The sequence below is a fragment of the Podarcis pityusensis genome, assembly GCF_964106645.2.
Source record: "Podarcis pityusensis genome assembly, chromosome: 1".
In the NCBI taxonomy this organism is placed as follows: Eukaryota; Metazoa; Chordata; class Lepidosauria; order Squamata; family Lacertidae; genus Podarcis; species Podarcis pityusensis.
The window spans coordinates 43,584,166-43,608,280 of NC_138028.1; the positions used below are offsets into that span (position 1 = coordinate 43,584,166).

Consider the following 24,115-nt stretch of genomic DNA (forward strand, 5'->3'; position numbering starts at 1 on the left):
TCATCAAGCTTTCCCCAACCAGTCGCGTTTTCCACCCAAGGGGCGCTTTTGTTTTACCTCGGAGCGTGTGGAGAGCCGGAGAAGCCTTCGCGCCTTTTCGAAACAAGGAAACGAAACGGTGGTGGGGTTTGTTTGTTGTTTGTTTGTTTGTTTGTTTGTCCGGGGTTCCTATTGGCTACGAGCCTCCTTCGAGCCCCACCCACTTTCGCTTGCGGCTCGACCAATGAGACGGTGCGAGAGGTGATTTCGAAGGCAGCGCGGCTGGGAGGAAGGACGGCGAGCGCTGAGCGGGCTGGTTTGAAGTGCGGCGGTTGGAGCGGTCGGTTGGCTAGAGGCGAGCATGGAGGCTCCTTCAGCGCAGCAGCTGGAGGCGCTCAAGTACGGCGAGCTGAGGCGCCTGGCCAAGAGCGCGGGGCTGAAGGCCAACCTCAAGGTGCGGGGGCTGCGCGCAGTGAAGCGGGGCTGGGGAGGGACGACTGGGTGCGGGCGAGGCGAAATGTGAGAGGGCGTTTTTCGGAACGAGAGTCGAGTAACATGGCCGCCGTTCTTTAGCCGTCTAACTTGCCTTGTGAGCCTCACAGGAGCTCGCGCGCCCAGGACGATCTAATTAACTTGACACAAGCTATAGCTTAGGGCCCCACTCTCTTGGGCCCCTCCCTAACAAAAATTAAAGGAAAAAAACTTGGCTTTCCAAAATATAAGATAAAAAACCAAATAAAATAAAACCTACACACAGCAACAGTGTTTTGTGTTGTGTATGGACCAATTAGGTTCCTAAATTACCATACAGCATACATTCAACGCAAAAAACAGCTACAATTTGTTGTTGACAAAGGACAGCTGGACATATAAAGGGCCCCATTACCTTCAGTTGCTTAGGGCCTCATCAAACCTAAATCTGGCCCTGCACACACTAGTGGCCAAAATTGTGGAAACCTTTTGGGAAAAGTGTATTTCTGAGGTTTGGTCGCTCATAACACTACCTTTTTTGGAGCAATACCATAAAATTATGTATCAATGGAAAGATAATTTAATGAAGAATATAATGCAACAAAGTTTGTTCAGTTACCTGTATTCTATCAATACAATTCTATCAGCAAAAACGTTAAATTGCGACCCGCGCGTGCACCGACGTGGCGCTGCGGGTTGCAGACGTGCCTCCCGCATGGATCGCATTCGCTACCTGAGGTTCCACTGTACATCCGAGGCGCTAGTCCATATGAATGTGCCCACTCAAGTTGCCTAGTCAATTTGAAACGGGCGCCCTACTCAAAACAATTATGCCAGAGGGCGATCTTTTCTAGATTGCTTTCCTGTGTTGCATTTAACTGGCCGCAAACAAACACCAACTGGCACCAGCTTTGTAGCGAGTGCTTCTAGATGGCTTTATTGTGGGATCAGGGCTTACCCGTTGCACCCCTTTGTATACAAATTGGGGGTTGGCTTTTGCTGTCCAACTCCCCAAGGATATTCAAGTGCCCTGAGTCCATGATGGGTCAGAGAAGAATAGCCCACATACTTTCCATCAAGTTCTGCCTGCTGGTGTGAACAGCAAGTGGTGGAACAGCAGTGAATGTTATCACTACAAAAACAGTGTATGGAAGCTAATGTGCCAAAGACACAGAAAAATCTGGTCTGAATGACTTCTTTGTGGTATTAAATATCCTTTCCTAGGAGCACCCAGTATGTTCCTCTTTCTCAAATACAGGGTCCCCAATTCTGTTAGCTGAACCATATAGCAGTGAAAGACTATGTAACCTATTTCTATACCTAATGTTTTGCCAGGAGTGCCTGGCATGCTCTGGTCCATGGGGTCACGAAGAGTCGGACACGGCTAAACAACAATGTTTTGCCAACTTGAAAAGACTGCCCATTCTTATTACTCAATATAATCTATCAGTATGATCTATCATGACTTGTCTATTTAATTTAAAGTGACTTATAATGATGTATTTAATTTTATATGAAAAAACCTGGTGAAATGAAACCTTGTGTACACTGATCTCACATTATGCTGTAACTGTTTTGTAGGCAGACAAGTTGTTACATTTGTTGAAGCAGCACTTCCTTTCATCAGTAAAGGAAAATGGAAGTATGGTAAGCACAAAATATATTTGGCCTATCAATTTCTGTGTTTTTCATTGCCTTTAAAACACCATGCTCACTTGTTAATTATGCATATGCTGGCGCAGAAGCGATTCTCACCTGATTTTTATCAGAATTATTCTTGGGGTATAAACTGTAAACCATTTTCTGAAATCACCAAATAAGTGATTTGAGTTTCAGCTAGGTGGGAAAATCTCCCCATGTTGCTTCTTCAATGTTTACAAATAATTTGGAAATAAGAATGATGTGGTCCAATTTACTTGGTACAGGTAAACAAAAGAGGCTTATCTACAGATACAGATGAGCTGGACAGCAGTCAAAGGCTTGTAAACGAGTCCATGGTGACTAAAAGGCGTAGAAAACAGAAATATGATGATGCCCAGGGAAACCCAGAAGGAAAAACAGAACTTCCAGAGAAAGAGGTGACTTTATGTATCATTGAGTCTTTGTATTGTAAATATTTACCTGCTGCTTTTGGAAGTTTAAGTTGGTATTTTGTGCTTTTGAAAAGAGTTTTATATGAAAAGGCTATAGTGCTTTATGCGATGATCAAAAGGTAACAACATTTACGAGTTTTGTGTAGTATGTCCTTCAAAAAGGTGTCAAGAAATGTCTGATCCTGAACCCTGTATAAATTAAGTTATGAATAAGTTACTTTGTAACATTGTTAGTTATTGGGTGCAAAGAACTATTCAGTGTACTCTCCAGCTTTTGAAATCCATGTTCTGATCGCCCTATCATTTGCCTGTATATTTACAAGCATGCATTGAAGCCCTAAGGCTTTCTTTTACTGTTCTACTGTAGCAGAAAAGCAAAATGCTTATTTACAAGTTTATTTTTTTGAACTTCAGATTCTGACAGAGGTGACAGAATGTGAAGAGGCCCAGGAAGTTGAGTCTAGAAAAATGCTGAAGACCAGCCAAAACAAGTGTCTATTGAACAGTGGAACTGTAGAAAATTTAGCAGATAACTCAGATACTGAAGGTCAACAAAAAGAGAAAAAAACCAGAAGAAAGGGAGGTAAAGTAACTTGTGCTTTTAAGTAAAATGCTTGTTTTGTACTAGTTCAGTACAGTGTGGGGGGCAAGCTGTTGTCTATATTTTCACACTCAGTAAAATCTAGGATTCTTGGGAGCTGAACAATAGTTTGTAGACAGTAGTGGCAGCAGTGTGCAGTGCTGCTCAGGCTAGTAGTCTCGTGAAGGATCTAATGTGAGAGGAGCTTTAATGTACCACTTTTATTTTCCTCTTTGTCATCAGCATGCTCAACAAAATCACCATTTCACAAAGTCATTAGTAGAAAGCCTTAGCAAACATTACACTCATATGAAAGATTATCTGATTGAAACTTGAATAGCTAAATTTGTCCTGCTTAACTTAAGAAATTTGAAAATGTTAAGAACAGTTTGAAATTGTAGCACTATTGTTGCCCAATAATTTTCAAGTTTTCTCCCATATCTGTTTCCATCAGGTAGGATTCTTGTGGATCCTGTCTCTGAAAAGAAACCTGGGAGAAAAGGATTTGTTTCTACCACTCCAAGTAAGTAGCATTAATATAGCTGACCTGCAATAGGATAAAATATTAACCTATTTTTACATGAATCTAAATGTTTAAATGCACAGGTGCTGTTTTTATCTTTCGCTTTGCCATTTGTTTGTTAAATCACACTGCTGTGCTTATTTTAAAAAATATGTGGGAAAGATTTTTATGGAAGAATTTTGCAGCAAATCTTCAGAGCCACTGATATGGTAACCAGCAACTATCCTCAGCTTGCAGTTGAATTCCTTGTCTTGACTACTGAAAAGTATCTTATGTGACACCTTGATGCTTGCCATTTCTGAGCCAGTGTGGGGTAGTGGTTAAGAGCGGTAGTCTCGTAATCTGGGGAACCGGGTTCGCGTCTCCGCTCTTCCAAATGCAGCTGCTGGGTGACCTTGGGCTAGTCACACTTCTTTGAAGTCTCTCAGCCCCACTCACCTCACAGAGTGTTTGTTGTGGGGGAGGAAGGGAAAGGAGAATGTTAGCCGCTTTGAGACTCCTTAAAGGGAGTGAAAGGCGGGATATCAATGTCAGTATATGAGAGCAACGCAGCTGCAAACTGGCAGCAGCATGGTGAAAACTTCACATGATGTGACTAGCTGTGGGAAAGAATATTCCCGGAAGTTCACAGGCTTCTCAGAGCTTTGTGAAGAGTGTAATATGAAACCTTCCTGTTGCATATGTAAAGGAAGTTTGACTTACTTGCTTGAAGAAGTCTGAACTGATCGGACATGTTTTCTGTAGTGCTGTAAAGTCAGAAATAAACAAGATGTAAATAGAATTTCTGGCTATCTCCTTTTCCCTTGCTGAGTTGCAAGAAGGGAGGGGGTGTACATTTTCCACGCTGGGAAATATCGCCTATAAAGATCTACCCTGGACTAGCGGGGATGCCAGCCAGGAAGATCACCGGTAAACAAGCTCTGGGACCCTGGGGGGGGGGGGGCAGCCTCTCCCGAGGGGGCTTGTTTTCCAACAATCAAATCCAAACTCCTCTTCTTCTTTTGCCTTCTGTGTAACAGTTCAGATGGAACAATTCCATGTATGTGGGATTTCTTTGTGCAAAGCGTTTTAACCAGAACAAAACATCTTTTGAAGGGCATTTGAAGGCTGATATGTAGAGGAGCATGGGGAGACTTGGAAGTAAATTTAAAGCTTCATACTAATGAATACAGCAATAATAATAATAATAATAGTAATAAACTTTTCTTTTTGATGTACTAGTATTCTGCTTATATTTCATATGTACCAGCTCATTTTCTTGAGTTGCATCTGCTACATGTGCTTGCATCTTAAAATAACCATGCTTTCTTACTCTGATAAGCTGTAATAAATGTGCAAATATTTCCAAGTTTTCCCATGCTCACAGGTAACTATCCATGAAGACACTAATATCTGGTACAAATCCAACTGATTAATACATGCTTCCATGACATTACATGCAGATAACCTGTAGAGGGAAATGTGGGGAAACTGTCAAACTCATACTTATAGAACATTGCTGTGAAAAAGCAAAATTCAAGTTTTGACATCTGAAAACATTTGGCGATTACATTTTTACATAAGCTACTGTTTGTTGTATACTGTACCAAAAGTTAGAGGCACGAATGATATTCTATGCTGCAAACATAAATGAGAAATCAAAACTCTTCAAGATTTGCAGTAGCCTTGTTCTTTTCTTTAAAATATTAGTCTGATTTATCAGCATGAATAACAGTAAGGAAAATCTCATGAATCTGATATTTTTACTGACATTCATGAAGCTAAAAAATAGATGTCAAGACCTTGGGCGATAACAGAAGCAGGAATGGTTTGTGCAAGTACTGAACAAAAGAGACTTTACAACTAAAAATGGGAGAATAAATTTAATAAGGGTACAATTACAGATAATTAACACAATGCTAAAGAACTAGAGGAGGAATATAGCTGTCACTTTAATTTTTTTAAATGGCAACTTTATTTCGGGAGCAACAAAGCACCTATTCAAAACAAATGTCTGTTCATGTATTGAATCCACTGTAGAAATTCAGCAGTAAATATTGTTATACATATTTGTATCCAGTGCTGCACAAGTGGAGTTGCACTCACACAATGATATTTCCCCTTCCTCCTTCTCTGGAGCAGATGTTCTGGGTATGTGGGGTGGGGCTATATGGGGCAGGAGAAAAGGAAGTTACAGTGGTGCCTCGCAAGACGAAATTAATTCGTTCCGCAAGTCTCTTCGTCTTGCGAGTTTTTCGTCTTGCGATGCACGGTTTCCCATGGGAATGCATTGAAAATCAATTAATGCGTTCCTAGGGAAACCGCCTTCAGGCCAGGTCCGGGGACAGTCTGTCCCCGGACCTCTTCTGAAGTCTGGGGGGGGGGACAAGGGCTTTTCTTCCCACCCCCAGCATTTTAAAAAACCCCGGGACAGCGGAGGACTTCTCCGCTGTCCGGGCGATCTTAAAATGCTGTCGGGCGGCATTTTAAAATCGCCCCGGGACAGCGGAGGACTTCTCCGCTGTCCGGGGCGATTTAAAAGCCCTCCGGGACAGGCAGGCAGGGGGGAGCAAAGACTTTCGCCCCCCGCCCGCCTTCAGAAGGTGTTCCCGCCCCGCCGCCCGGCTTTGGAGCACCGTTCCGAAGCCGGGCGGCGGCGGGAGGTGTTCCCTCCCCCCCGCCCGGCTTTGGAGCACCGTTCCGGAGCCGGGCGGCGGCGGGAGGTGTTCCCTCCCCCCCCCGCCCGGCTTTGGAGCACCGTTCCGAAGCCGGGCGGCGGCGGGAGGTGTTCCCTCCCCACCGCCCGGCTTCGGAGCACCGTTCCGAAGCCGGGCGGCGGCGGGAGGTGTTGCCGCCCCGCCGCCCGGCTTCGGAGGAGCCTTCCGAAGCCCGGCGGCGGCGGGAGGTGTTCCCGCCCCACCGCCCGGCTTCGGAGGAGCCTTCCGAAGCCCGGCGGCAGCGGGAGGTGTTCCCTCCCCACCGCCCGGCTTCGGAGCACCGTTCCGAAGCCCGGCGGCGGCGGGAGGTGTTCCCGCCCCGCCGCCCGGCTTCGGAGGAGCCTTCCGAAGCCCGGCGGCGGCGGGAGGTGTCCCCGCCCCACCGCCAGGCTTCGGAGGAGGTCCGAGGACAGTGGGGAAGACCCGCTGCGCTTCCCCGCTGTCCCTGAGATTTCCCTATGGGCTGTCGTCTTGCGAAGCAAGCCCATAGGGAAATTCGTTTTGCGAAGCGCCTCCAAAACGGAAAACTCTTTCGTCTAGCGGGTTTTCCGTCTTGCGAGGCGTTCGTCTTGCGGGGTACCACTGTACTGTGCAAATGGAACAGCAATGTTGGACACAACCTTGTAAAGTTACTAGTTGCAAATAGAATAACAATCTCTGCCTCCCGACTACAGCAGTCTGCTGCGTTTCTTTGCTGGGTGCAGATAAGGGAACTGAGTGCTCCATTTCTCTTCTAGCACACTCACCTGCATGATTCTTGTTGATTTATAGGGGGCTGCAAACTAGCAATTAAATTGGTATGTGTGCTTTTAAAGAAAAATATTGGTAACAATGTTCTTTTTAATTCTGAAGACTTTAAGAAAATTCACGAGGCTCAGTTCAAGAAAATGCAATCTATTGATGAATACCTTGAAAGGAAAAATAAAATGATTCGCAACTTCAGCAATTCAGTTAATGAGGTCAAGGTAAGGATTAACTTTCTCCACCCCACCCTATATGCAGAGTATTTAGAATGAAACCTGCATTCACTCATAGTACAGTGGTGCCTCGCAAGATGAAAATAATCCGTTCCACGAGTCTCTTCGTCTTGCGGTTTTTTCGTCTTGCGAAGCAACCCTATTAGCGGATTAGTGCTATTAGCGGTTTAGCGGCTATTAAAGGCTTAGCGGCTAAAAGGCTATTAGCGGCTTAGAAAAAAGGGGGGGGAGCGAAAAAAATCGCAAGACTCGCAAGACGTTTTCGTCTTGCAAAGCAAGCCCATAGGGAAATTCGTCTTGCGAAGCGCATTGAAAAACGGAAAACCCTTTCGTCTAGTGGGTTTTTCGTCTTGCGGGGCACCACTGTAATTAGAGTGCATGTCATAAATTTAGCCCTCCTTTCTTCCAAAGACCATCTCACCAATTACAGGTCTTTCAGTCCCTGTGTACTGTGAAGTTCTTTCATACAATGTATTCTGACCCACAGAGTAGCTTGGCCCAGTCCTAACTGGCCTGCATTCTCCATACCTTTCTTTTGGTTTTTCCATTTTTCTTTTGTTGTTGTTTTGTTAGAGCCTCCTTAATCTTCAGGGGACATTCTTACCAGGGTTGAAACCGACTTGTCCCCATAAGTCTTGTGGAGATTGACTTTTTAAACATTTGTATTTTATAATCACCAGGTATTTCAGCATTATGACTGCAGGACTATTGAAGTATTCTGCGCTACTCACTCCCCTCACCAACCCCACAATCACTCCAGCATCAACATCCTAGAGCTCCTTCCCACCCCATGCAGTGAAAAAGCTCGCTTTTCATATCTCCAACCCCATTCAGGATAGAAGTCACTTCTATTCTGCAACCCTGCTTTGCACCGGTTTTCGCATTCACCCCCACATCCATGCAGCCTCTTCCCTACTTTTTTATGCACCCTCCCTGCACACAGAACATTGCAACTCTTCCCAAACATTGCAACTAATTACTCTTGTCGTCTGCCAAATTATGAAGCCACCATCCCCTCCTATTCAGCAGCCCCTTTTGTGCCCCTACTTTTTTGCAGCCCCTTTTGCACCAGTTTTACCATCACCCTTTACCTTCCCCCTCCCCTTTCCTTTTCTCAACTCCTGCTTGCACACAGACTATGCTTTAATGAACAACATTGCATGAAGGTACTATGGCATATTTGAGGGCTCCACATCCATCCTCTATCTTTCTCATATTAGGCAGCTGAAGAATGGAAGAGGGAGAGATTTGAATACACCATGAAGCAAGGGACACTGACATATTCCCCTTCATTTCCCTCAGTGCTCCTTCCTCCACAGCACTGCAAATGCCCCATTTAAATCCATCCACTTTCATCTACTCCCCAATTCCTCCTCTCCAGCCTTTCCCCCCCTCTGCCACTAGAGCCCTAAAATTGTGTTTCTCTCACAATTACCTTTCTTTCTATTCCCCTCATTCCTCCAAATGCCACCTTTACCCCTGCCCCTTCCTCTTCTCTTCCCCACCTCACACACAGAAAGACTTCCCCTTCCCCACCAAGTCATTTACAATAGTGTCTTCTCCCTTTTATCCCTCTTCCTCCTCCTGCCCCTGCTTTAGAAAGTTAGGAATCAGCCCCTGAAAACAACACAGAGGTGGGCTAGTGCAAATATAATTTAGATGTGAAAGTTTGCTAGGCATTATAGCCAATGTGATAAGCTAACAGCTTCAGATAACATTCTAATTGAGACCCATGTGATCTCTGCCTGCTTTTCAGCAGGCAATGAAAATGTGGCTCTTTAGCTTAGGGCACTAGATACAGCCTGGTTTTGGAGTTTGGTTTTGTGTTTATCACTTGGTTTAACTTTGTAAAGCACTAAAATATCCTAATGGACTGAAAGTGCACAGAAGTATTGACAAATTAAACTTTAAAGCAATCATATTTTGAGGTTCATATACTGATTTCAGTGGTTTTTCATCTCCTGGTATAGTAGCTTTCCTAATGCCTGCATAGGGCTCAGACAGACAGCAATAGGCAGTCTGTGCTTGTATCAATTTTTGTGGGATTTCTTATTTTGGCTAAAGCAAGCCATATTTGCTTTTAATTTGGCAATGTGTTCATCTTGAGGAACTAGAATAACACCCATAGAAATGATACAGTTTATCTTCAAATGTTGGCAGATGCTGGCTCAGAAGACATCTCAAAACAGTAATTCCAAGGTGAGAATAAATTATTGGTTTTCAGCTTACCTTAAAACTTTAATGATCCCTGATTTACTCCAAATCACAGTGCAGACTTGAAAATATGCTAATATCCCTCATATTTGCAGAAGCGTTCCAGTTCCAGAGGGTTTTTATTAAGCCCTTATCCTCAAAGGAATAAGCAGTCTGCTGTGTGTACTCCCGTAAACTTGCGACACTCACCACGCAATTCTTCTGGCACTGCAAACAAAAGCATTTTATCTCAAAAATCAATATTCAGCTCAACCTGCCTCTCTACCACCAAGATGAATGTCAGGTAAAGACACTATAAGTAGCAACAGCTAATAAAATAATGTTAGTATTATGAGATTGTGACATTTATAGAATGCTACACAGTTGAAGCATGTGTATATTTAATTACAACAATGGATGAAGGGTTGATATACACATCTAATAAACAAAATAAAAATAAACACTACTCTAAAAGATTGTGGGGGGGTTAGTAGTTCGGGCTCTGTTGCATGTTTTCAGTGTTTATTTGGAAGAAAATTGATTTAAGGAATAGCTGAAACTCGACCATTAAATACTGAAAATAACTGTTTTGCTCAGATTCTCTACATCTACAAAGGATAACGAGCACAAGCGCTCCCTTACCAAGACGCCATCTAGAAAAACTCCTTTCCCGAACGTTGGTACCCCAGCCAGCCAGGAGAGCAATAAGTCAATCACTATGACAAATTCCAAAGGAAGTGCAACAAAGCATCAATCAGCAGAAATCCCAACAAACTCTGGTAACTGATGAACTTAATTTGCAAATAAACACAATGGCAATTGCCTATACTTGATTCTACAAGGACGAGGTAATTCTTGCAGTGTAGGCATCTGGTGCAGAATCTGTGGGCTATTGTTACATAGTCAGGATTGGGTTCTCTCTCCTCAGTGTCTAAGGCACTGAAATAACTCTACACTGATGGAGTGGGCAACAAGAAGGGATAAATTAATTCAGCATGAAAAGCTGGAACAGCATTGCCCTCCAATATGCAGTCCAGTGTGTTATAAGTAAACTGTCTCTGGAGACTGAGGTCTTTCCTCATGCCTTCCTTGATTTGTCTCTTGAAGCCCCATGTGGTGTCCTGTCTTGTCACTCTTCCACTTCACCCCCTGCAACCCATATTCTTAATGGAAATTTTGTTTCCTTTAATAAATACATGTCTAATTGAAAGGCATTCATGCTCCTTTGGAATAAAGGCAGTTTTACAGTGTAACTATATTTGTAATTTATTTGTTCAGTACATTAGATGACTGAAAAACTCAAGCCGACTTTTTAGTTTAAAAAAGAGCAACATCATCATCCTCTTTTTAACCTTTTGCTTTTGCTTTGGGGAGTTCAGTATTTACCTCTAATTACTACTAGACTCCAAATGGAAGTGTAAGGGTAACTGGCTTTTCATCAAATTTACAGCTCAGTCAAGCTTCTATACATAACACTGTCAAGCAGCAAACAGTTTAGCTGGTATCATTTGCTAAGTTTTACCTGCCTGTCACTGGTGTTCATATGCGGTCTTCTTTTAATAGCCGTTACGCCTTTCAAGTTTGAAGCCACCAGCGCAAAGAAACCAGTATTTGATCTACAAGCAAGTCTGTCAAGACCTCTTGGCTATCAGCCACACAAAGGTATTGAAAATTGGCATGTCAATATAGTTGCAAAATGTGTGTTTTCCTAAAATGACCCCAACTTTCAGTGTACAGTACATAGAATCATAAATTTGTAGAGCTGAAATACACCACAGGGTCATCTAGTCCAACCCCCTGCAATGCAGGGATCCTTTGCCAAACATGGGCTTTGAACCTACGTCCCTGGGATTAAGAGTCTTGTGTTCTACCAACTGAGCTATCTTCCCATTTATCATACCACTTGGATCGATAAATTTTATGTACATCATTTAGAAATCTTACTGAATTTGTCTTTTCTAAATCATATTGAAATGAGTTCATTCTTGGTCTGTGAAAGCCATGACGCAGACCTTTAGACAAAGTAGAAAGCACTACCAATCCTAGGGATTTTTGCCTGCTACATGCAGAGGTAGGGAAAGCGTATTTCTGTCTAGTTCTGTTAACTGCAAAGGATAGCAAGTAAAATAACCCATCTTGCAGCGTTTCATGAATTCCTATAAGAATTATGCTTTACTGTATTAGTACTGTTCACTAGTTTCTCACAGAAGGCATACAGTAGTTGTGTGAGTAAACCCCACTACTGGTAGGCTTGAAAAAAGTTACCTGATCTAATCATTCCTTGATCATAAAATTTCATGTGTTCAAGCTTAAGTAGGTCAGCACTGATTTCTAGATGAATTTTGCCTTTCCAGAGTAATAATACACTGCAAGTAGTAAGTGCTAATGTTCAGACTGAAATTGGAATATACTTAATTATCTTCAAGTTCACTCAAACAATATGTGCTATATACAAAAGCTAAATCTTGGCATATTTTCCTTCTATGTAAATATAGGAAAACTGAAACCTTGGGGCAAATCAAAGGAGAATCTCCAGACTCCATGTTCACACAAGAGAAATTATAAACAGCCACTTCTTCAGACTAGGCAAGTATATGACTTAAGGCTGCCATACAGTCTACCATAAGCTGTTTTCAGATGTTGTGACCACTCTCATAACTTTACCTCCACTTCACTTCACTTCACTCCACTCACATGTGTATGCTTTGGAAATCATAAAAGAGCTCAAACAGTGGACCAATCCTAGTATGGGCCACCTTACCTACCCTCTAGTAGCAATGTTGGTGGCCCCATGCCATCCAATGAGGTCTCCTATAGACAAAGTAAGGATTTGATAGTTCTGCAATAAGACTGCTGTGTATAGAAGTGATCAAGCAAGCAGTGTCACACCTGCGGGCCATACACATGGCAAGCGAAAAGGGTTTTGTGCATATACTAACATACTTGGCAAAGTATTTTTATATTGTGGGTGGATGTTATGTATTACTTTATTTAAAATATTGCCTAATACAAGTATGTGCCTAACATACGGTATGTGTAGAAATTCTCCCCAAGAGACGGGATACTGAGCCACTCCCTCTCCCATGGATCTCCCTCTCCCATGGATGAGCTCTTTCCACACATTAGTGTGCATGCCTTCTCACCCTCACAAAATATGCAGGGAGGGAGGTCTGGCCACCTTTCATAGGCTTTCAACTTAGAAAGCTCATCTGAAGCCACTTGATAGAAAACATTGAAAGCCCTGACAAAAGCAAAGGGAACAACTTGATTTAAGAGAGGGACATGAAAATAGGTGATATATGTTTAAGTTTTAATTGTGCAAAGCATAAAAGACAGCGACAGGTCCTCGGGCACCCTTAGGTTGGAGATACAAATAATGAAAAGTGGTCCCCCATTAAGGGTTCCTCCTGAAGTGTACTCTTGGGTTGAGAGCTGAAACATCCGCAACCCCCCCCCCCCCACAATACTTCTGTCATTCTGCAGCATGAGGTTTGGGGCCAGCAGTACAGCTTGGGGATAGGGGAAAGGGAGGTTTAAAATAAACCATAAGGTGTGTTGTTCATGGTAGGGAGCCCGCCCTGTGAAATGCCCTCCCATCAGACGTCAAGGAAATAAGCAACTATCCTATTTTTAAAAGACACCTGAAGGCAGCAGGCCTGTTTAGGGAAGTTTTTAATATTTAATGATGTATTGTTTTTAATACTCGATTGGGAGCCGCCCAAAGTGGCTGGGGAAACTCAGCCAGATGGGCGGGGTATAAATAATAAATTACTATTATTATTAATTATATTACACACTCAATTTAAACTTGCTTTAGGGATGAAGGAAGGCCAAGTACTTCTGTCCTTGCAGGCCCCTGACTAATACTGGCCCTTTAAAGAGATGAAACTGTCTTCAGTTTTCAAGCGTCCCATTATTGCTACAAATAATCTTAAGTGGCAGCTGAAGCTGCTTATCAATATTAAAAATCTTGTATATAGTTTATGCAATTTAAACCCCAATCTGGATTGAAAACTTTCTCCAGTATATCCAGTATTATTCTCAGAGCAGTCATTCAGAAATACAAATACTTGACTTCTAGGATGAGCTAGCAAGTAGATATGGAAAGCAGAGAAGTAACTACAGCAATTTCTTATTTGCCTATCTTATGGATGGGGTCATACTTATTTTCCCAAATATTCTCAAAGATGACTTAATTATTTCACATATGACTGGAATTCAACCATGCAACTTTATAGTCGAGTATGGTTCCCCCCCCCCCCCCGAAAATGTAATGCCTCCTTCCAGATGTAAAAATGGATGCAGCAACAAAAGAACACTCAGCGGTTTGTCTTTACAGTGGTACCTTGGGTTAAGAAATTCGTTCTGGAGGTCTGTTCTTAACCTGAAACTGTTCTTAACCTAAAGCACCACTTTAGCTAATGGGGCCTCCTCCTGCTGCTGTGCCGCCACACTGCACCATTTCGGTTCTCATCCTGAAGCAAAGTTCTGAACCTGAGGTACTATTTCTGGGTTAGCGGAGTCTGTAACTTGAAGCGTATGTAACCCAAGGTACCACTGTATTGGCTTTGTGTACTTGTTAGCACTGGTGCATGAGTTAATCTAATATGGTATGTTTTGCTTACAGAGAAGAGAGGAGGGAGAGGCATGTCCAGGAAAGAAAACAGAGAAAAGACGAAGTGCTTAGATCCCGGAGAGGATTAACTGTTACTTAAGGCCAACTCAAAAATGACTTTGTAAATAGCATTTTAATGCAAAACATTTTCTTTCCTGTAAATACATTTACTTATTTCCTATGCAGTTACATTCTTAAGTCAATCTGTTGTCTTGTACTGAGCTAGCTTCATCTAATGAGAAAATATAGGGCACTGGTGTCAGCTAATTCAGTTTTAACTATCTGAAAAGGGGTTGTTAACAGCTTCAAATCTGCAACTTGTAATAATTAACTTTTGTGAATGTCTTCTCTAGATTCACTTACTATCTTCTGGAGGAGCTGAAAACTAAAAAATTATTCCAGTTGTGGACCAAAAAAGTGTATTGTATAAGATAAAAGGAACAAAATTAAGTTTTAGATGCATTTAATTGAGTGTTTTTATATAACTTTGTTTTACTAATTTCATTAAAGCAATATTGTTGACAGTATGTTGTGCAACTTGGATAAAAGTTAATTTTAAATCAGTGAACACTATTACACAGCTCTGCCACTAGAGCTATTCTCTACTGCTGTAGGTGCTCTGAACCTGTTAGCAACAATAATGGTTCATACGGTGGTTAGTTGTATATTCTCTACAGCAAAAGTTGCAAACCTTTTCAGGTCCATGAGCATCTTTTAATTTTTGAGTCTGCTTATCTGACTCTGTTTATTTTCCAGCTGCAGACCATGGGAAAGGTTTCAAATGCTACTTTTCAGATGGCTGAGGATGCATTTCCAAGTGCTATGAGGTTTCTAGTTCTGCCTGGCTGGGGTCACTACTTGCTTCCCTGCCATTGGCACCTCAGCACCTTTGGGGGATTTTTTGTAGGGCAGCCATCTAGTCTTCTGTGTCTACATTTGTGAGACATTACAGAATTAATGCCTATTCAACTGCTGAAGCTTCTTCTGGTAGGAGAGTACTGCAGCAGGTGCCAGTAAGAGTAGGGTCCACAGCTGGTCCCACCCATCTGAGTAGCTTTGATACATCCCATCCAAGGATCCCCTCCCCTCTGCAGGAAAATGTGACATTGGACCTCCTATAAAGGTCTATTTCCTGCAGGGGCAGGGGGACCCTATCCGCCCTAGGTTAGTTTGGGTCACTGGCTGTAGGTTGGACAAATTTATATATTTTTTAGTATTCCCTCAAATTGAGTACCCTCTAGTTCAGTTCAATTTTGTACTGGTTTTATACTGGACGTTCTTCCTCCAGTCTTGTTTTGCACGTTGTCATCTGGCATGTTGTGCCTATGAGCTGCAGTCCTTTTCTCCAAGGTTAACATTATATTTTCTTCCGAGCTGGATGACCTTGTCTAATTCACATATTTTGCCTGTGGAGCAAATTGGAGGGACAACCCATCTGAGGATCCACTCCATCCCTCATGGGAGGTCCAATGTCACATTTTCAATTGAATACAGGAATTCTTAAATAATGAATTGGGAATTTTCTGACTTTCTGCATGAAAAAGTAGTATTGTACTGGTGCCTGATCAAGACCACATCTACGTCCTGGCTGGTGATCAGTTAGGGGTGGGGATACATTTCATCACCAAGTCTGTCCCCACCCCCTTCAAGCGTATACTATAGTTTTAATCAAGGACACTGGAGGATGAGCAGACACAATACATATTTATTTTCTAAATTTATATCCCATTCACAGCAAAACAGCACCCAGGAAGGATCACAACATGCATTGCATAAAAAACTACTAAAACATGTTCTTCCACCTGTCCTAAATGTCTTCAGTCAAGGCTGATCTTCAAAAGTTGCAGAAAAACATTTCCACCTTGCTCCAAAATTAATCGATGTTGGTACCAGCCTGGTGGGAAGTATGTTCCTTCTATGGGGTACCACCACCAAGAAAGCCTAACTCAGAGGCCCAGTCATCTATAACTCATCATGATATGTCCAAAAAGGCTTTAATCACAGGCAGGACATAGTAGAGACAAGGAGGATTGAAGGAATAGCACAGAAAACTCACTCTTAAAGAGGGTATAACAATACATTTTTTTCCTAGTGGTATTGTCCTTCCATCTGATTGATAGCAGGGCACACTTATGTTTCCTACTCCATTATGGAGAGTTCTGATAACAAAGTTTCTTCCCACCTAAACAGAATGGAAGAGGATCACTTTCTGCTATTGCATGTGTAGCTTGTTTTGCAAGCCTCTTCCAATGAAGAGCTTCTAAATGGGACAGACAAAGGTCAGAAAGGAATCTAGTACTCCCTCCAAATGGAATTGCAACTAATCTCTGCATGCTAGTGGCTTTGGTCACAGCATGGATTGCATTTTTGATCTCTCTCATTGGGACCCATTTCTAACAAGCTTTGGCATGTCTGCAAATTAGCTCATCCTACCCATGATGGCTGGTAGCTACAAAAAACAGTCACAATGCAGTAGCCAGAAATGAGTTTAGGGTAGAAATTTATTAGGTAGCCCAACACACAAGCCCCCAAAGCCTTCTACATCACTCATTAGTTAGCTATTTGTTTCCCACAAAATACTTGCCTCTTATTCTTCAAGTGAAATGGATATTTCAATGTAATTTTAGACCTTTAGCCTGTTGACTTTATTCCAACTTAGTAAACCATTAGAATGCATCCAGTCACCTAACCTTGAAAGCCACTACCTTTCAGCTACTACTGTCTCCACATGCTATTTTAGCAGGCCAAGGTTTTTCCCCTCCCCCTGCTGTTTGCAAATTTTGTGTAAGGGTGGGGGGGATAGTGGAAGTTTCCAGTTTCAGATGAATAGCAGTCCTCCAAATGTTCAGTAAGTTCTACTTCTTGGGATTCCTTTCATATAGCTCATAGGCAGTTTCCTCTGAATGGGCTGCATCACAGAACAATCCAATGAAGTCAATCTCCAGCTGAAATGGACCATTTACTTGGTCAGCTATGGTGAATCCTAAGGTACTGATCTGTTTAAAAACAACAACAACGCATAATTTGTAATGGCATTTTCCAAATTATTCCTCAAATTAACATAGACTTGTGGAGGCCAGAACACTTCTCTGCAAAGATCCATTCATATTTTTTAATGGTCACTGATTGTCAGCTTATAAACACATCAGAAAACTGGTCTTGGTTTATTGGTAACAAGCAGGTATACAAATGTATGGCAAATAGCCTTGGCTGAGATGCTAACATAGGTTAGAAACAGGACAATTTCAACACAGACTGGTATTGCTTCATTGCACACATCAACAGTCACTAAAACTACAACAAACTCCAAGCCAAACCCTACGTTTGGTCCTCCAGCTTTGCCTTCTCTTCTGATTCTACAGCAGAGATTCCAACAGGAAAGAAGGACCCATATGAGAAGAGTTCCTCTCATCACATACTCTAGTTCAGGTACAGCCCTCCTGGGACTTTTCAATCACTGGTTCTGCTATAGGCCTTCACTGGGAAGGTACTTAAAGGACTAGGCACTGGTCAGTGCATAAGCTCCTTGCACTTTTCTTGGAGAGCAACAGGGCAGCTCTACAAGTTAGCCAAGAGCTAAGTGCAGGTTTCAAACATGGAATTTGTATAAAGCACTGAAAGCTTTTGTCATTTGTCTCTGTAGAGCAAGGGTGTTCTGCAGTTCAAAAGTTCTTTGCAGTTCACAATTAGTCTAAAGAGGATGGGGTATGGAGGGAAATTCCGAAAGAGCACCATCAGCACACAATTTGCGGACTTGTTTCATTGGACCATGTGGTTAAAATCTTGCACTTTCAAGTAGCAGATTTAAATGCAAGAATATTTACCTTATCTAACCAGAGTGCATGTTGGTTATCCTGGATTCTCCCCCGGCTTGTAAAAAAGAACTTAGAAAACGGAATCTGCCAATAAGAAATTATTTGTTATTATTGTTTATTAAATTTATATAATGCTCTTCACAAGATCTCAGGGCTGTTCACAGAATAAAATACAAGATAAAAACACAAGTAAATACTTAAAACAACAACAATAACCTCCCCCGTCTCCCTTTAGTCAGAAGCACGCATATTTTAGGTAACTGGTAGCAAGTACCTTCATGCAGCTCATAATTTCATATTGTGATTTTCATAGTGGCGCTGGCTCTGAATACAAAGCAGGTGTGTGTGTGTGTGTGTGTGTGTGTATATATATATGTGTGTGTGTGTGTGTGTGTGTGTGTGTGTGTGTGTACACGTACTCAAACTGGAATGGCTATGTAGCTAAGTTTTTTCCTACCCATTACTATTTATAATCCCTGTCACTTGTGGATAATGCAGCATTCTCTCAACTGATTAGAACTGAAAGCACAGTTATGTACAAGAACAGGAAGATCTTTAAAAGAACAAAATAAGTTATGGGGCCGCGAGAATGAAGGATTGGTCAAGCTATCTGTCTAGGAGGAATTAGCACAGGTAAATGGAAATCTGCATGACAAAGACACATATTAACACTTGATATTTTCAACACTATATAAACTCAACAGAATAATGCTGCATTCATGATTGGTGTTCAGTAGTAGCAGAATACTTTTCAATAAAGCTTCGTTTTTTAAAACCATATTACTATTAACTATGCAAGCGCTGTTATAGTTTCACAATGCTTAGCCTGCAAATCAGGAGAGAAATAACTGAAAGCAATAATTCTTAAAATACAACTCCATGTGACCACAGTCACTCCTGTGCCAAATACGTATCTCCCAAAATAGCCTTGTCAATAGTTTGCTGAAGTCTGCAAAGAAGATACAATTGTGTATAGGCTATCTATATGCTTAATTAGCTATTATTATTTTAAAAATTTGTAAGGTAAAGGTACCCCTGATCATTAGGTCCAGTCGTGGACGACTCTGAGGTTGCGCGTTCATCTCGCTCTATAGGCTGAGGGAGCCAGCGTTTGTCCGCAGACAGTTTTCCGGGTCATGACTAAGCCGCTTCTGGAGAACCAGAGCAGCGCATGGAAACGCCATTTACCTTCCCCCTATTTATCTACTTGCACTTTTGGTGTGCTTTTGAACTGCTAGGGTGGCAGGAGCTGAGATAGAGCAACAGGAGCTCACCCTGTCGCAGGGATTCGAACCGCCAACCTTCTGATTGGCAAGCCCTAGGCTCTGTGGTTTAGACCACAGCGCCACCCGCATGTGTAGACTGCCCTTAATCCATACAGGTACTAGGGCACGATACAAATAGGTATAAACAAATTTAAGCATACCACAAAACCAGAAAACATCGTAAAACAGTAAGTAGTAACCAAAAACAGTAAGAGAAGACTAAAATGCCAACATTAAAATACCTAGCTAAATAGATATAGACCTGCTGCAAAAATGAATGGAAACTACAGAAAACCAGTTCTTTCAGGGTGGGTGCAACCTCATGTATAAATTATACACCTAATTCCTAGACACAAACCAGCTACTTACAGAACCTCCATCTTGTCAGGTTTCCGCCTCATTTACTGGCCCTCATCCAGCCGACTATCAAATCCCAGCACCTTGACTAGCCGTCCTCACAACTTTGAGTTTATTTATCTAGAAACTGCCTCCATTTACCTTCAGCAGCCTTCTATGGGTTTCCACTTATCTCTCAAACGCTTAAAACTTTAAAGCCTGAAACCGGTGTGGGGGTACCCATAAAATCATTCTGTTTTTCACATTTATAATTATTCCTTCTACATGTTTAAGTTTGTAAAGCCTAAAAACATCCATTTGGACTTATTTTCTATACCCTACATATTATTTGATTTAAATAAATATTTTGTCAGCTTACATTTCCTTTAAACTACAGAAGAGGGACAGATGGGACTGTGGGGCCTCTTTATCAGGTCTGCTGAGAGACCAGCTTCCTCAACTATCATTATTTACAACCATTCTATCAGACTATATAAGTGGGAAAGATGGAACTGCAGGATAGTTTCCATAGGTTATGGTGAAAAAGCTGGAACTTTTGACTTTTTCTCTTTACATCTTTCCATTCCAGCTAATCCCTACAAGAACTCTATAGCCTGAGCTTGCTTTCCCGCTTTTTATTCCTTTTCCTTTTGTGTTGTCTCTTGGATTGTGAGAGTACCTGTAACTCACTCTGGGAACCTTTTTTTGGCTGAATAGTGGGATAAAATGTTTTTAATAACAGCCCATGTCTATTGAATTTTGGACAACTATTACTGGTAAGCCAGAGGTCCTTCAGTTGCTTATTTTCCACATGACAAGTAATACATTTTTTACACACTTATGGAAATACTCATTGTATTACCTTGATTTCCTCCCAATACGGGCCCCCACGTGTGAACATGAAGTAATTATATATGTCATCCTTCTGATGAGAGAAGTATGGGTCTGTATAGATGTTTATCATCCAGGGTCTACCATCACCACGAACACGCAGGACCAGGGTATTGAAATTTGACCAATCATAAGGCTTCTTTCGATCAAAAGCCACCTACCAAAATACAAGATATTGCTCTAAGCCAGAGCTTTCCAAACTTCTCATGTTGGTGACACATTTTTCAGACATGCATCATTTCGTGACATAGTAATTCAGTTTTACTAGCAAACTAACCCATTCCCAGCCCCAGGAGGAGCGTGGGGAGAATTTTTGCATGACACATCTGTACACTGCGGCCAACACACTAACGTGTCACAACACACAATTTGAAAAGCTCTGTTCTAAGCCTTCCACTGAGTCAAACTTGACTTCCCCATCCCAACTAAGCTGCCTCAGTGCATTCTGAACACGTTTACACACTTTTATTGTATTGTTAATGAACTTTAGTTCTTCCAGAAAGTTAAATAAATATATACAATTTTACCAGATTTTGGAAGGGAAGATAAAATTACATTACAAATTCACATTTAAGATCATGTTTTAAAGTATTTACATTCAGTTTTATTTAAGAAGCACATAATTACAAATTAGTAGGTAAAGGCTTTGAGGAAATCATGCTTTATGCCTTATGCTTTACTCACTATCCATGTAATTTGCGTGACTGAATAACATGCCTCAAACATACTATTCTTTGTATCTCAGATTTATACCCTCCTCCCCTTATACCAGTGGTGTCCAGACTTTTTTCAAAGAGGGCCAGATTTGATGAAGTGAAGGGCTGTGAGGGCCGACCAAAGTTGTTGACTTTTTTTAGGGTTAAAGTTGTTGAGGGTTTTCTAAAGGATTTTTACCCCAGGAAATAAACTGCCACTGGGGCCAGATTAAACCGATCAAACCCCTGAAATGGACTTTGGACTTGCCTACCTTATACAGTTGTACCTCAGAAGTCCGTTCAGACTTCCAAAACGTTCAGGAACCAAGACGTGGCTTCCAATTGGCTGCAGGAAGCTCCCGCAACCAATCAGAAGCTGCAGAAGCCGTGTCGGATGTTCGGGTTCCAAAGAACATTCACAAACCGGAACACTCACTTCCGGGTTTGTGGCATTCGGGAGCCAAAACGGTCGACTCACAAAGCGACTGCACTAGATACAACAGTAATGTTTTATATCAAATATAACTGATCTGTAGAAAGGACTTTATGATCTGAAAATAGAGACAATGTATGTACAGTCATACCTCGGGATAAATGTGCTTCAAGTTAAGTATTTTCGGGTTGCGCTCCGCGGTGACCTGGAAGTAACGGAGTGCATTACTTCCAGGTTTCACCGCGTGCGCATGCGCAGACGGTCAAAATGACGTCACACGCATGCGCGGAGAAACACAACCCGCGCACACGCGAGTTGCATTTGCTTCAGGACGCGAACGAGGCTCCGGAACGGATCCCGTTCGCATCCCGAGGTATCACTGTACTTTTGTAACACACACACACTCTCTCTCTATATATAAAGAGCTTTCATCACTAAAAACTAATTCCACTCCTCCTAGTTTGAAGCAAAATGACTATTACTATACTATATACTCACCAGTCGAGGTTTAGATCTCATGGAGCAGTAACCACTGTACCTGGTCTCACCATCACGAGGTACTGTAGTATTGATGTTCCCATACAACAGAGCAGACTGGTTATTCTTACCCAGCTGCATATAGATTTCACTTTTCCCTCCAATTTCAACATCAGATGAGATTACCCATTTATCCAAGTCTTCTTGACTACGAAACTCCCAAACCACTCTTGTCTGTTCCAGCATGTATTGCTTTAGTGGACGTCCCTCAGGCCCTTTCACATGATCAGTTACTTCTTTCACTAATCGTCCAAAATGTGTCTTGATTCCTTCCACTCCCTTCTGAAAGCTGAAGTCTATTTTCTTCCAAGGCGGGGTTCTGTCAGGAGGTGTCCCTGGTCTCCTGTAGCTACTGTACCATTTTAGATTGCAACTATCAACAAGAGGTCTAAACAAGGCACACAAGCCATTTTGCCAGTGATATTTCTTTAGAAGACAGGCAGAATCCAAAATCTTGAGGGATGAAGCCATAATAATATTCGCAGAAAACTAGAATCTTTTGCTTTCCAACAAACTTTTATTTAAATAAAAATAGTGCTTTCAGTCCCTGATTAATGTTGTTTGCTTCCATCTGTAACAAAAGGAAATGAAATATTTTTCGAGCATACACGTTGGCTTAATTTATTTTCCAAAGCTAGTAAGATCTGGGTATGTGTTTAACTTTATTACCTTAAGTAGAATTATTGGCACAGAGTCTGAGGATAATCCCTGCCTCATAAATAAGAAACAGGTATCACATTGCCCTAGTTCAATATTATTTTTTAAAATTCAGTGTAATAAGTATATTGTATCCAATTAGAAGACTGTTTTTCTCTTTAAATGCAAATAGGGAGTTCACACCCATCTGCACACGCATACTCTTAGCACCATGGAAAGCTTTTTTGAAATGTACTCCAGAGCTGGCTAAAAAACAGAGATGACAATGGCAGTCATGCGTATTCAACAAAAACTCTTGGTTCAGCAATAAGCTCTTTAGGTGGCCTTAAGAAAGCCATTAACAGCTCATCTTCCATGTGCAATATGGGAATATTAGCCTATTTTCCGTGGTTGTTGTAGGGGATGCTGAAATAGCAAACATGAAGTACTCTGAAAACTCAAAAGGTATCACTACTAAATCCTAATCATATGCAAAATTAGTTTATAATCTTAAAATTTTGACGGAACAGTTTTAGCTTCTGCACCATCTAGTCACCAAGTCCATTATTTATTGTTGGCTTTTTCACTGTATCTTGTAAGTCTAAAAGGATTACTTTTAGTAATAAAGAGCAGACTAGAAATGTTTTGAATAAATGACAACTTTAGGAAAACTTGAATCTGAGGAAACAACTTAGTTCTAATTGGAAATACCAAATGAAAAACTATGGAAAGTTCACCCAAGAACATCTTTCACATTTACAAATTCAGGCAATCAGTAAGTCTTCTGAAACTGTGAATAAATAACACACTAGACGTGGCATGTGAATATACATAAAAAAACAGGCAAAAGTTAAATACAGCGCTATCACTATGCAGCTATATCCAGACTATCAACGGTATTAAGAGAGAATTCTTCCTCAAGTCGACAGTTTCCGCGCATATTAATAACCAACAGACGACAACGGACGCCAGCAGTACTCGCCACACCACCCTTAGAGCCTGTTTACCCGAACCTAAGGTTTTAATGCTACCTGGTTTAGCTGAATAGTTGTGCCGTTTCTAAAATGAGAGGCGCCAGGGCATAAGGCTGCGCGAATCGGATGCCCTTTCGTTTGCTAGTCCTTGAGTTTCCAGAGGTAAACCACCCGGGCAATGTAGGGGAACATTTAGCAAGGAAATCCCAGTTCTTGCATGCACCTCTCACATCCCCGCTTCACTCTCACAGTAAGACCCTCACCTGCCTTCTACGATGCCTCCACGCTCCGCGAGTCCGCCGCCGAAAGCCGTCCGTATGACCCCCGAGACCGAGTGCAGCTGGCTCCGCTCTCCAAGGAAACAAGAGCCTCACACTCAAGGTTCCGCGCTGCACACGGGAGAGTT

General features: G+C 41.9%; 2 protein-coding genes across 3 annotated transcripts; one reads left to right on the plus strand and one right to left on the minus strand.

Moving 5' to 3' along the window:
• Positions 1 to 71: 71 nt before the first annotated feature.
• On the plus strand, positions 72 to 14,654 carry NUSAP1 (nucleolar and spindle associated protein 1). Of its 2 annotated transcripts, XM_080997314.1 has the most exons (12): positions 72 to 433; positions 2,032 to 2,097; positions 2,376 to 2,528; positions 2,958 to 3,126; positions 3,578 to 3,646; positions 7,195 to 7,307; positions 9,480 to 9,518; positions 9,629 to 9,816; positions 10,110 to 10,291; positions 11,076 to 11,174; positions 12,008 to 12,098; positions 14,140 to 14,654. In XM_080997314.1, exons 1-12 carry the CDS (start codon positions 341 to 343, stop codon positions 14,225 to 14,227), a joined length of 1,350 nt encoding a protein of 449 aa, XP_080853440.1. In that variant the 5' UTR covers positions 72 to 340; the 3' UTR covers positions 14,228 to 14,654. The 2 variants fall into 2 exon arrangements, with proteins under 2 accessions (XP_080853440.1, XP_080853441.1); XM_080997315.1 differs by lacking the exon at positions 9,480 to 9,518.
• A 1,956-nt stretch (positions 14,655 to 16,610) lies between these two features.
• Positions 16,611 to 24,109, minus strand: NDUFAF1 (NADH:ubiquinone oxidoreductase complex assembly factor 1). Its single transcript, XM_080997573.1, has 5 exons — positions 23,973 to 24,109; positions 22,061 to 22,670; positions 20,406 to 20,591; positions 17,952 to 18,026; positions 16,611 to 17,123 (listed from the first exon to the last, which is right to left on the minus strand). Exons 2-5 carry the CDS (start codon positions 22,568 to 22,570, stop codon positions 16,983 to 16,985), a joined length of 912 nt encoding a protein of 303 aa, XP_080853699.1. The 5' UTR covers positions 22,571 to 22,670; positions 23,973 to 24,109; the 3' UTR covers positions 16,611 to 16,982.
• Between the last annotated feature and the right edge of the window lie 6 nt (positions 24,110 to 24,115).